The sequence below is a fragment of the Oncorhynchus gorbuscha genome, linkage group LG13, assembly GCF_021184085.1.
Source record: "Oncorhynchus gorbuscha isolate QuinsamMale2020 ecotype Even-year linkage group LG13, OgorEven_v1.0, whole genome shotgun sequence".
In the NCBI taxonomy this organism is placed as follows: domain Eukaryota; kingdom Metazoa; phylum Chordata; class Actinopteri; order Salmoniformes; family Salmonidae; genus Oncorhynchus; species Oncorhynchus gorbuscha.
Window position 1 is genome coordinate 45516263 of NC_060185.1, and position 12928 is coordinate 45529190.

Genomic DNA, 12928 nt, shown 5'->3' on the forward strand with positions numbered 1-12928 from the left:
GAACTTGAAGCTCTCAAACTGCTCCACTACAGCCTCGTCGATGAGAATGGGGGCGTGCTCGGTCCTCTTTTTCCTGTAGTCCACAATCATCTTCTTTGTCTTGATCACGGTGAGGGAGAGGTTATTTTCCTTGCACCACACAGTTAGGTGTCTGACCTCATCCCTATAGGTTGTCTCATCGTTGTCGTTGATCAGGCCTACCACTGTTGTGTCATCAGCAAACGTAATGATGGTGTTGGAGTCGTGCCTGGCCATGCAGTCATGTGAACAGTACAGGAGGGGACTGAGCACGCACCCCTGAGGAGCCCCCGTGTTGAGGATCAGTGTGGCGGATGTGTTGTTACCTACCCTTACCACCTGGGGGCGGCACGTCAGGAAGTCCAGGATCCAGTTGTAGAGGGGGGGGTTTAGTCCCAGGGTCCTTAGTTTAGTGGAGCTTTGAGGGCACTATGGTGCTGAACGCTGAGCTGTAGTCAATGAATAGCATTCTCACATAGGTGTTCCTTTTGTCCAAGGTGGGAAAGGGCAGTGTGGAGTGCAATCGAGATGGCATCATCTGTGGATCTGTTGGTGCGATATACAAATTGGAATGGGTCTAGGGTTTCTGGAATAATGGTGTTGATGTGAGCCATGATCACACAGTCATCCAGAACAGCTGATGCTCTCATGCATGTTTCAGTGTTACTTGCCTCGAAGCGAGCATAGTTATTTAGTTATTTAGCTCGTCTGGTAGGCTCGTGTCACTGGGCAGCTCTTGGCTATGCTTCCCTTTGTAAGTCTGCAATAGTTTGCAAGCCCTGCCACATCCGACGAGTGTCGGAGCTGGTGTAGTACGATTCGATCTTATTCCTGTATTGACGCTTTGCGTGTTTGATGGTTCGGAGGGCATAGCAGGATTTCTTATAAACTTTCGGGTTAGAGTCCCGCTCCTTGAAAGCGGCAGCTCTACAGTTTAGCTCAATGCGAATGTTGCCTGTAATCCATGGCTTCTGGTTGGGGTATTTACGTACAGTCACTGTAGGGACGACGTCCTCAATGCACTTATTGATAAAGCCAGTGACTGATGTGGTGTTCTCCTCAATGCCCTCGTAAGAATCCCGGAATATATTCCAGTCCGTGTTAGCAAAACAGTAATGTAGTTTAGCATCTGCTTCATCTGACCACTACTTTATAGACTGAGTCACTGGTGTTTCCTGCTTTAATGTTTACTTGTAAGCAGGAATCAGGAGGATAGAGTTATGGTCAGATTTACCAAATGGAGGGCGAGGGAGAGCTTTGTACGTGTCTCTGTGTGTGGAGTAAAGGTGATCTCAAATTGTTTTCCCTGTTGCACATTTAACATGCTGACAGAAAATAGGTCAAAGTGATTTAAGTTTCCCAGCATTAAAGTCCCCTGCCACTAGGAGAGCCGCCACTGGATGAGCGTGTTCCTGTTTACTTATAGCGGAATACAGCTCATTGAGTGCGGTTTTAGTGCCAACCTAGGTCTGTGGTGGTATGTAGACAATATGTAGACAATTTAATTACACTTTTTTGCCGACGTTTTACTGACATCGGCCATATTCAACGGGTGTTGAGCGCTCGTAAATGAATTATTCTGTGCTCTGGCACACTCAGACGAGAGTCCTCTGAAATTGGAGTAGATAGCCAGAGCGAATTTACAAAAGCACCCGAATATCCATTGAGAACGCACAAAGACAATACCATTTAGCTAAGCTAATAATGACGGGAATAATCAAGTCAATAAACGTTGGGTAGTTAGTTAGACAGCCTATCGTTAATACACTGGCAAGTTTGAAGTATAAGTAGCCAACTAACATTAGGTAGCTAGTTAACAACATACCGGTACATACTGCTGTAATGATATGCTATGTGGTTCTTTTGGACAAAGTACAGTTGAAGTCAGAAGTTTACATACACTTAGGTTGGAGTCATTAAAACTCATTTTTCTACCACTCCACAAATTTCCTGTTAACAAACTATAGTTTTGGAAAGTTGGTTAGGATATCTACTTTGTGCATGACACAAGTAATTTTTCCAAAAATTATTTACAGACAGATTATTTCACTTATAATTCACTGTATCACAATTCCAGTGGGTCAGAAGTTTACATGCACTAAGTTGACTGTGCCTTTAAACAACTTGGAAAATTCCAGAAAATTATGTCATGGCTTTAGCAGCTTCTGATAGGCTAATTGACAATTTTTATTTATTTATTTTATTTCACCTTTATTTAACCAGGTGGGCAAGTTGAGAACAAGTTCTCATTTACATTTGCGACCTGGCCAAGAGAGCAAAGCAGTTCGACACATACAACAACACAGAGTTACACATGGAGTAAAACAAACATACAGTCAATAATACAGTAGAAAAATAAGTGTATATACAATGTGAGCAAATGAGGTGAGATAAGGGAGGTAAAGGCAAAAGAAAAGGCCATGGTGGCGAAGTAAATACAATATAGCAAGTAAAACACTGGAATGGTAGATTTGCAGTGGAAGAATGTGCAAGGTAGAGATAGAAATAATGGGGTGCAAAGGAGCTAAATAAATAAATAAATACAGTAGGGGGAGAGGTAGTTGTTTGGGCTAAATTATAGATGGACTATGTATGTACAGGTGCAGTAATCTGTGAGCTGCTCTGACAGCTGGTGCTTAAAGCTAGTGAGGGAGATGTGTTTCCAGTTTCAGAGATTTGTGTACTTCGTTCCAGTCATTGGCAGCAGAGAACTGGAAGGAGATGCAACCAAAGGAAGAATTGGTTTTGGGGGTGACCATAGAGATATACCTGCTGGAGCGCGTGCTACAGGTGGGTGTTGCTATGGAGACTAGCGAGCTGAGATAAGGGGGGACTTTACCTGGCAGGGTCTTGTAGATGACCTGGAGCCAGTGGTTTTGGCGACGATTATGAAGCGAGGGCCAACCAACGAGAGCGTACAGGTCGCAGTGGTGGGTAGTATATGGGGCTTTGGTGACAAAACGGGTGGCACTGTGATAGACTGCATCCAATTTATTGAATAAGGGTATTGGAGGCTATTTTGTAAATGACATCTCCGCCTTGGTGAACCAGGCGAGGCAATCATTTGAGAAACCAAGGCTATCGAGTCTGCCGATGAGGATGTGGTGATGCCTTGGCCAGGTCAATGTATACGGCTGCACAGTATTGTTTCTTATCAATGGCAGTTAAGATATCGTTTAGGACCTCGTTTAGGATCATGAATCAATTGGAGGTGTACCTGTGGATGTATTTCAAGGCCTACCTTCAAACTCAGTGCCTCTTTGCTTGACATCATGGGAAAATCAAAATATTGCTGCTGCTCCAGTTTCAACTGTTCTGCCTGCGGCTATGGAACCCTGACCTGTTCACCGGACGTGCTACCTGTCCCTACCTGCTGTTTTCAACTCTCTCAGCAGGAGCGGTAGAGTTACTTTCAATGATCTGCTATGAAAAGCCAACTGACATTTACTCCTGAGGTGCTGATGCACACTCGACAACTACTGTGATTATTATTATTTGACCATGCTGGTCATTTAAGAACATTTGAACATCTTGGCCATGTTCTGTTATAATCTCCACCCGGCACAGCCAGAAGAGGACTGGCCACCCCTCATAGTTTCTTCCTAGGTTTTGGCCTTTCTAGGGAGTTTTTCCTATCCACCATGCTTCTACACCTGCATTGGTTGCTGTTTGGGGTTTTAGGCTGGTTTCTGTACAGCACTTTGATATATCAGCTGATGTAAGAAGGGCGACATAAATACATTTGATTTGAAATCTGACAAGAACTCATTTTTTTTTTTTGTAGACCTCCACAAGTCTGGTTCATACTTGGCAGAAATGACCAAATGCCTGAAGGTACCACGTTCCTCTATACAAACAATAGTATGCAAGTATAAACACCATGGGACCAAGCAGTCGTCATACCGCTCAGGAAGGAGACGTGTTCTGTTTCCTAGAGATGAATGTACTTTGGTGCGAAAAGTGCAAATCAAGCCCAGAACAACAGCAAAGGACCTTGTGAAGATGCTGGAGGAAACCGGTACAAAAGTATCCACAGTAAAAAGAGTACTATATCGACATAACCTGAAAGGCCGCTCAACAAGGAAGATTATCAAGGAAGAAGCCACTGCTCCAAAACCGCCATAAAAAAACAGACTACGGTTTGCAACTGCATATGGGGACAAAGATCGTACTTTTTTGAGAAATGTCCTCTAGTCTAATGAAACAAAAATAGAACTGTTTGGCCATAATGAGCATCGTTATGTTTGGAGGAGGCTTGCAAGCCGAAGAACCCCATCGCAACCGTGAAGCACGGGGGTGGCAGATTCATGTTGTGAGGGTGCTTTGCTGCAGGAGGGACTGGTGCACTTCACAAAATAGATGGCACCATGAGGAAGGGAAATTATGTAGATATATTGAGGTAACATCTCAAAACATCAGTCAGGAAGTTAACGCTTGGTCGCAAATGGGTCTTCCAAATGAACATTGACCCCAAGCATACTTCCAAAGTTGTGGCAAAATGGCTTAAGGACAAGAAAGTCAAGGTATTTGGAGTGGCCATCACAAAGCCCTGACCTCAATCCTGTTGAAAATGTGTCGGCAGAACTGAAAAAGCATGTGCGAGCAAAAAGGCCTACAAATCTGACTCAGTTACGCCAGCTCTGTCAGGAGGAATGCACCGAAAATTCACCAAACTTATTGTGGGAAGCTTGTGAAAGGCTACCGGAAACGTATGACCCAAGTTAAACAATTTAAAGGCAATGCTACCAAATACTAATTGCCTGCATGTAAACTTCTGACCCATTGGGAATGTGATGAAAGAAATAAAAGCTGAAATAAATCATTCTCTACTATTATTCTGACATTTCACATTCTTAAAATAAAGTGGCGATCCTAAATGACCTAAGACAGAGAGTTTTAACTAGTATTAAATGTCAGGAAATGTGAAAAACTGAGTTTAAATGTATTTGGCTAAGGTATATGTAAACTTCCGACTTCAAAACTGTAGCTAACAAATTGTCAGCCAATATAATGTGTAAGGTAACTTATTTGAAAAGTCATTACTTTTTTACATTGCTCAACTTCGACTACATATTTTCCACCATTTTCTTCAAATCTGAAAACGATGTGAAGCCACACCCATTTCCTGAAGAATTGCATTATGGGCCATAAAGTATGGAAATAGTGTCCTCTCAGTGTATACTTCATATTTTGGTGATTTTAGTACGACATCCGGGAACTTTTGGCATACTAACTATATCCATACTATGACCAATAAGAATACAATATACTCAATTCACGTCACAAATAGTACAGTTAGTGTGGTTAGTATGAGTATTCAAACACAGCTCAAGTTTACTTCGATATGGTGCTTATTATATTAATATGTGCGCATAAAGACGTGTTCACCTTAATTTCTCGCATCATTAATTTTAAAGACAAAAAGATCCCACCACGTCGAGCGAACAAATTGTTTATCAACAATTATTGAATTGTACCGGAATGTCCTGTTTCCATCAGCCCTGTCATGCATCAGGTAATTAATGGATGGAAACCTGGTTAAAGTAAGCAGCAAGGCCAGTTGTCTTTTGGTGCTTGTGTAAAACACAACATCTTGTTAATCAATGAGAGAGAGGTGAATAATTAGATGTCTTTGAGAGTGGGCAGGGAGGGGCCCGAAAATCAGTCTTCCTAGAATGATCAATACCGCAGTGTACTTGACCTACACAACCTCTCTTCTTCCATCCTGACCTTCCAGCACTCAGCCTAGGAGAGAGCTGCTCTGATGAGGAGCTGCTGGTCCTACTGGTCTCGCTGAGTCATAATCCAACACATTCCTCAAAACATGGCTCCATAAAAACTCTTCCTAACCATAGGACTGGATGAGCTGACAGAACATTGTGACTCAGCCAACAGGGATGAGCTGACAGAACATTGTGACTCAGCCAACAGGGATGAGCTGACAGAACATTGTGACTCAGCCAACAGGGATGAGCTGACAGAACATTGTGACTCAGCCAAAAGGGATGCCTGACAGAACATTGTGACTCAGCCAACAGGGATGAGCTGACAGAACATTGTGACTCAGCCAACAGGGATGAGCTGACAGAACATTGTGACTCAGCCAAAAGGGATGCCTGACAGAACATTGTGACTCAGCCAACAGGGATGAGCTGACAGAACATTGACTCAGCCAACAGGGATGCCTGACAGAACATTGTGACTCAGCCAACAGGGATGAGCTGACAGAACATTGTGATTCAGCCAACAGGGATGAGCTGACAGAACATTGTGACTCAGCCAACAGGGATGCCTGACAGAACATTGTGACTCAGCCAACAGGGATGAGCTGACAGAACATTGTGATTCAGCCAACAGGGATGAGCTGACAGAACATTGTGACTCAGCCAACAGGGATGAGCTGACAGAACATTGTGACTCAGCCAACAGGGATGAGCTGACAGAACATTGACTCAGCCAACAGGGATGAGCTGACAGAACATTGACTCAGCCAACAGGGATGAGCTGACAGAACATTGACTCAGCCAACAGGGATGAGCTGACAGAACATTGACTCAGCCAACAGGGATGAGCTGACAGAACATTGACTCAGCCAACAGGGATGAGCTGACAGAACATTGACTCAGCCAACAGGGATGAGCTGACAGAACATTGACTCAGCCAACAGGGATGCCTGACAGTCAGGATGAAGATTCAGCGCAGATATTTATTTATGCTGACCTTTATTTAACCAGGAAAGACCCTTGCGGTTAGAAACCTCTTTGGCAAGTTGATCTTCTAGGGTGGGGTGAACTATCAGCCCATATCTCCTAAATCAAACCCACATACAGCGCAATCACAGTTATACAGTTATACATGAACCCCTAGCCCTTACTTCACCTGCTCTGGCTACTCTCCTGTCATAGTAAGGGGATTTATTGTATAAACTCCCTGCTCTAAACCGGTCCGGGTGGAACATTATGAGAATTAGGAAGGATAATTAAAATTACGTGATGAGAACATTCGAGCACAGGGCTCACGAAATCCTCTCGTGACATTAATGACAAAATCTGAACCTCTTGGTCCAATAGGCAACCCAGTTCCACTGTTCCAAGTCCAGGAGATTCATTCCCTCATTGATTGATAACTTTTAATTACAGAGACGATTCCATACAACCTTTGAGTGGCTTCAGCAATGCAGACATGGTGGCAAACAACCGTTAGCCTTGATGCATCCTTCACTGAAGAGTTTCATTACAGTGCATCAACAGCCTCTTTGCCTGCCTGAGCCTGACGCTAATTGTGATAGATGTTTGCGAAAGCAGCCCCGTAACAACAACAAAACAGCCTTGTCAAAGATTGGATGGTTGGCTGGTTGTGAAACAAATGTCCTCCTTCTCCTTCCCACTTCTCCTTCCCACAGTGGTCAGCAATCAGGGCTAATCCCGTAACTGGGTTAATTCACACTCTGCTCTCTAAGGAGAGGAGGATAGCCAGGCCAGCCACTCCCGCAAGATGTCATTATTCTCCATGCGAGGCCTCCTGAGTACTTGAGGCGTCACTACAGACCCGGGTTTGATCCCGGGCTGTGTCGCAGCCGTCCGCAACCGGGAGACCCATGAGACGGTGCACAATTGGCCCTGCGCCCTGCCCGCCACAGGAGTCGCTAGTGGCCGATGAGACAAGGATATCCCTGCCGGCCAAACCCTCCCTAACCCGGACGACGCTAGGCCAATTGTGCGCCGCCCCATGGGCCTCCCGGTCGCAGCCGGCTGCGACAGAGCCTGGGCTCAAACCCAGAGTCCCTGGTGGCACAGCTAGCACTGCGATGCAGTGCCTTAGATCACTGCGCCACCCGGGAGGCCTATCCTGACATTCAAGGCCTGAATTGCTTCGCCTTGCTTTTCTGGTTGGCTGGCAAGTTACACCATCCAATTATTACAGATCTACGGGAGTGCAAGTCTCACCATGGCACGAACTGTGGCGATACGTTGGCACATAAGAATTATTAGAATATGGCAAATATTAGTAAATGATTGCATTCTATCCATGCTGGCTTTTGCGGTCTACCTGAGACATGATAGGGGGGGATGTCATACAGGCTGTCGACAATTTATAAAATGCGCAATTTGCCTAAACGGGTCATTTTTTGTTGTTGGTATGGCATCATTACATCCAGTTCTTTTTAACGACACACGATAGTTAAATTAATCTATTTTATCTACATTTTTAAAAATCACTGGACAAGTTCATGGAAACATAGATAGTGACACACAGACCGACTGTTTGGCTAGCCTGGTCCCACTGCCTTGCCAACCCCTATGGTCATTGTCACGTCAAACATGCAGGACCCATAGGAGTTGGCAATACAGCAAAAACAGATCTGGGACCAGGCTATAGCTACGGACTCACTGAGGAACTTCCTGATTCATCATCATAGAGAGAAATTGAATTTCTGAGGACATTATGGGAGCTATGGCAACAGGAATGTTTACAGAAATCAGTGTGTTTCTACATACAGGGGCATGGAGATTTTGTTAAGCATGTTCTTGTCTCTGTGAGATTAATTTCCTTTCTTATTGGAAATAGACCTAATATAGCTAGCTGACATAGATGCATTTTCTAATTCAATACTGTACGAATGAATGAATACTGTGACAATTGCGTAATGCCTATTTTTATACTGTGTAGTGAGTGACAGTGTTCCCCAACACAGGATCTTAGTACTGTACAGTAACAGTGCAGAGCATCTGTACTGACCATGAGTGCCCCCACATGGTGTCAGTCTGCCATGTCAGTGGCCTGAGAGGCTAAATCTAAGATCACAGCAAAACAGTTGAGCAAACAGAAGAACACTGGTCTTACCAGGGAGTCCCTGGTGGGGGAGCTGGATCGTCCATTGCTGCTGCTGTTGCTCCTCTCATAGGAGGAGGTGAAGCGGCTACCACCACCGCTCTTTAGCTTGCTGCTGCTCAAGGCCTCCTGCGTGGCGCTGTGGGACAGGCCATAGCTGGATCTCTGCAGGCTGCTGTTGTAGGAGTCGGCCACATCGCTGGCCCTGCTCCGGTAACCCCTCAGGGCGCTGGAGGAGGAGGGGGACGTGGGCTCGGTGAGGCCCAGGGACGACAGGTCCCGCGTCAGGTCACTCTGGCTCGACGACCTCCGGCGGCCGAGAGAGATGCTGGAGGCCCCGGGCGACGAGGAGAGGTAGCTGGAGCGGCTGGGCGTGGTGGACGAGGAGTAGCTGCTGTAGCCAGTGTAACCGGAGCCGCCGCTCAGGCCCGACGAGCCATAGGTCTTCACAGGGGTGCGGCTCAGGCTCTCGCTGCGCCGGCTGCTGCTGCTCAGGAGGTCAGTGCGGGGGATGGGCCGGCTCCGGTCGAGCTCCGAGGAGGTGCTGTAGTTGCGGGCGCGGCTGGCGGCGCTGCTCAGGTAGCTGTAGGAGGAGTAGCCCGAGGAGGAGGCAGCGTTGCTCCTATAGGAGGTCAGCCTGTCCCGGTCGGAGGTGTAGGAGCTGAGGGAGGAGGGCGTCAGGGAGGAGCCATAGGAGCTATAGGCACTGGTATAGGAGGAGCCGGTGTAACGCTTGGCGGTGGTGGAGACGCGAGACATGCTAGGTTCTCAGCCACGGGTGATGCAGTGGAAGACCGCATCGACTACAAGACAAGAGAAAGAACAGAAATCAGTGTGTTTCTATTTTCAGACTGTGAGCGGGAAAAACTTCATTTCCAAAAATGAAAACTTATTTAGCAACATTTTAATCTTTATAACCACCAACTGTAATTGTATATTTTATATCATATCGGTTCCATCTGAGTTTTTATGGGTTAGTCTTGTCTGATCACGAGAGAGGTAGGATGCCAAAGGTCACAAGGGTATCATCCAACTCTTAACATACGGGTGCACTATTTATCAACGGGCTGAATACACTGTACCATGGCTCATTGCTCGAGCCTGAGGTTTTACTCGTGTACAGGATACAGATATTTGACAAGCAACGTTATGTGACTCTCCTTGGAACACATTACACAATATTAACTGTGTCATCAGTATTCATCCTGAAGTAGAACCCTGAAACACTGTTTACGCGCACAACATTGTTGCCGGCTGAACGCGCCCCCTGGGAATTCTGTAATGGGAGAAGCACCTAAGCGAAGCACCCGAATGTTTCTAGTGGCACAGTCTGTTCCTGAGGAGAGACAGGCAGTGCAGCGTCTGAATAAATAAAAGTATCTGGTGTTGTCGATCCGTGTTGGGTTCAGTGGGGGAGGCTTCTCTCTCTCTCTTTCATGATATATATATATATATATATCAATAATTCAGCATATGGATCTGGAATAGGCAGAGCACTGGAGCCAGGCCAAGACATACAGCTTTGTGCAGCTAGCTAGATCCAGCCGGAATACTACTGCTCGGTTAGCTTAGCTAGGCCATGCCCAACCGAGCCTTGCTTAGGCTCTTACCAAAACCCCACTGTGGGTATAAGAGGCCTCTGCTTATGCACCCTACCATTTCGCCTATACCCTGCGCAAAGATGGCTGGACTGTAAAGGTACACAGCTGATAAACATGGGCCAGTATCTCAAGTCAATATACTGTAGTCTGCATCACTATTGTTTTGCCCCCCCTAAATAAAACAGCAGTACTATAACGCCCCTAGGTACTAGCGTATGCAGACATAATGTAGCTTGTTTGTGATTCCCTGTTTTCGCTGGGATGAATGTTTTCAAGTCAACCTCTCTTCGTGTGTTGTTTAAATAGGCAGAGAACAGGTGACAACAAACATAGAACACTACCTCCACCACACTACCAAACAACAGCGACAGTGCCAGTTTGCACTACAAGGCAAACCTGGCCATGTCTATCTAAATGTACAAACCCGAGAGAGTGCTTGTACTTGTAATCCCTGACTCCTACTCCCACCCATTCCTAATTGCCCTCATTATATACATACACATAATTTAGGCTGCTGCAGGTGTCTCGTCCCAAAAAATGAGGGCCTTGACTGAGACAAGTTCAGGCTAGCCTGGCGGCGTCACTTCAAATGGGAAAACGCAAACAACATCCATGGGGAATACAGCCTAAATGGCTGGGATTTTTTAAGATGGCGGTAGCACAGCACTATTATGTTATTCATTTCTCAAACCAAGAAACACACAAATATGCTAGTTGCCCTGCGTTTCAGCCTCCCCAAAGGCTCTGTTAAACGGGGGTTTCCATGACTACATGGCAACAAGCACCATTTGACTGCCACACAATCTCAGTGTCAAAACAGGAAAGCAGGTGTCGTACTGATCCCATTGACTTCCTGATTCCCTTGCCCTGCAGAAATGCAAAGGTCCGTCTAGCTATAGCCTAGGGTCCAGTAGATGGGACTCTACTTGAGTATATACAGAAAGGGCAGATAGATTGAAAAGACTATAGGCCTAATCCAAGTTTATTGCCGAAGAGGATATATTTCTGTTACCATCGTTACCTGTAAAATCCTGTGATTCCCAAGCAGGTGTAGGCTATATAATTGAATAGGGCCTAAACTCTGAAACCTCACACTGAGCCACTCTTTCCCACAGTCTGTCCATTCCTACTTCTCCCACTTATCACAGTGTAACTGTGCTCTTTTGATCCCTCAGAGAGAATGCCAAGCGTGTGCAATGCTGTCATCAAGGCAAAGGACGGCTACTCAAAAATCTTTTTTGGTTACTACTTGATTCCATATGTGTTATTTCATAGTTTTGATGTCTTCACTATTATTCGACAAATGTAGGAAATAGTAAAAATAAAGAAAAACCCTTGAATGAGTAGGTGTGTCCAGACGTTTGACTGGTACTGTACATATATATATACACACACACACAGTGGGGCAAAAAAAGTATTTAGTCAGCCAACAATTGTGCAAGTTCCTCCACTTAAAAAGATGAGAGAGGCCTGTAATTTTAATAATAGGTACACTTCAACTATGACAGACAAAATGAGAAAAAAAAATCCAGAAAATCACATTGTAGGATTTTAATGAATTTATTTGCAAATTATGGCTCAAAATAAGTATTTGGTCACCTACAAACAAGCAAGATTTCTGGCTCTCACAGACCTGTAACTTCTTATTTAAGAGGCTCCTCTGTCCTCCACTCGTTGCCTGTATTAATGGCACCTGTTTGAACTTGTTATCAGTATAAAAGACACCTGTCCACAACCTCAAACAGTCAAACTTCAAACTCCACTATGGCCAAGACCAAAGAGCTGTCAAAGGACACCAGAAACAAAATTGTAGACCTGCACCAGGCTGGGAAGACTGAATCTGCAATAGGTAAGCAGCTTGGTTTGAAGAAATCAACTGTGGGAGCAATTATTAGGAAATGGAAGACATACAAGACCACTGATCATCTCCCTCGATCTGGGGCTCCACGCAAGATCTCAGCCCGTGGGGTCAAAATGGTCACAAGAACGGTGAGCAAAAATCCCAGAACCACACGGGGGGACCTAGTGAATGACCTGCAGAGAGCTGGGACAAAAGTAACAAAGCCTACCATCAGGAACACACTACGCCGCCAGGGACTCAAATCCTGCAGTGCCAGACGTGTCCCCCTGCTTAAGCCAGTACATGTCCAGGCCCGTCTGAAGTTTGCTAGAGAGCATTTGGATGATCCAGAAGAAGACTGGGAGAATGTCAGATGAAACCAAAATATAACTTTTTGGTAAAAACTCAACTCGTCGTGTTTGGAGGACAAAGAATGCTGAGTTGCCTCCAAAGAACACCATACCTACTGTGAAGCATGGGGGTGGAACCATCATGCTTTGGGGCTGTTTTTCTGCAAAGGGACCAGGACGACTGATCCGTGTAAAGGAAAGAATGAATGGGGCCATGTATCGTGAGATTTTGAGTGAAAACCTCCTTCCATCAGCAAGGGCATTGAAGATGAAACGTGGCTGGGTCT

At 45.4% G+C, this 12928-nt stretch overlaps 1 protein-coding gene across 3 annotated transcripts in view; it reads right to left on the minus strand.

Annotated features, from left to right (window-relative positions):
- LOC123992988 (ubiquitin carboxyl-terminal hydrolase 2-like) overlaps positions 1-12928 on the minus strand; it is a 43425-nt gene that overhangs the window by 22363 nt on the left and 8134 nt on the right. For all 3 annotated transcript variants that reach the window (XM_046294698.1, XM_046294696.1, XM_046294697.1), the window contains exon 3: positions 8863-9653. In XM_046294698.1, coding sequence (XP_046150654.1) covers positions 8863-9609 — 747 coding nt within the window. In that variant the 5' untranslated portion in view covers positions 9610-9653. The remainder of the gene's footprint in view (positions 1-8862; positions 9654-12928) is intronic.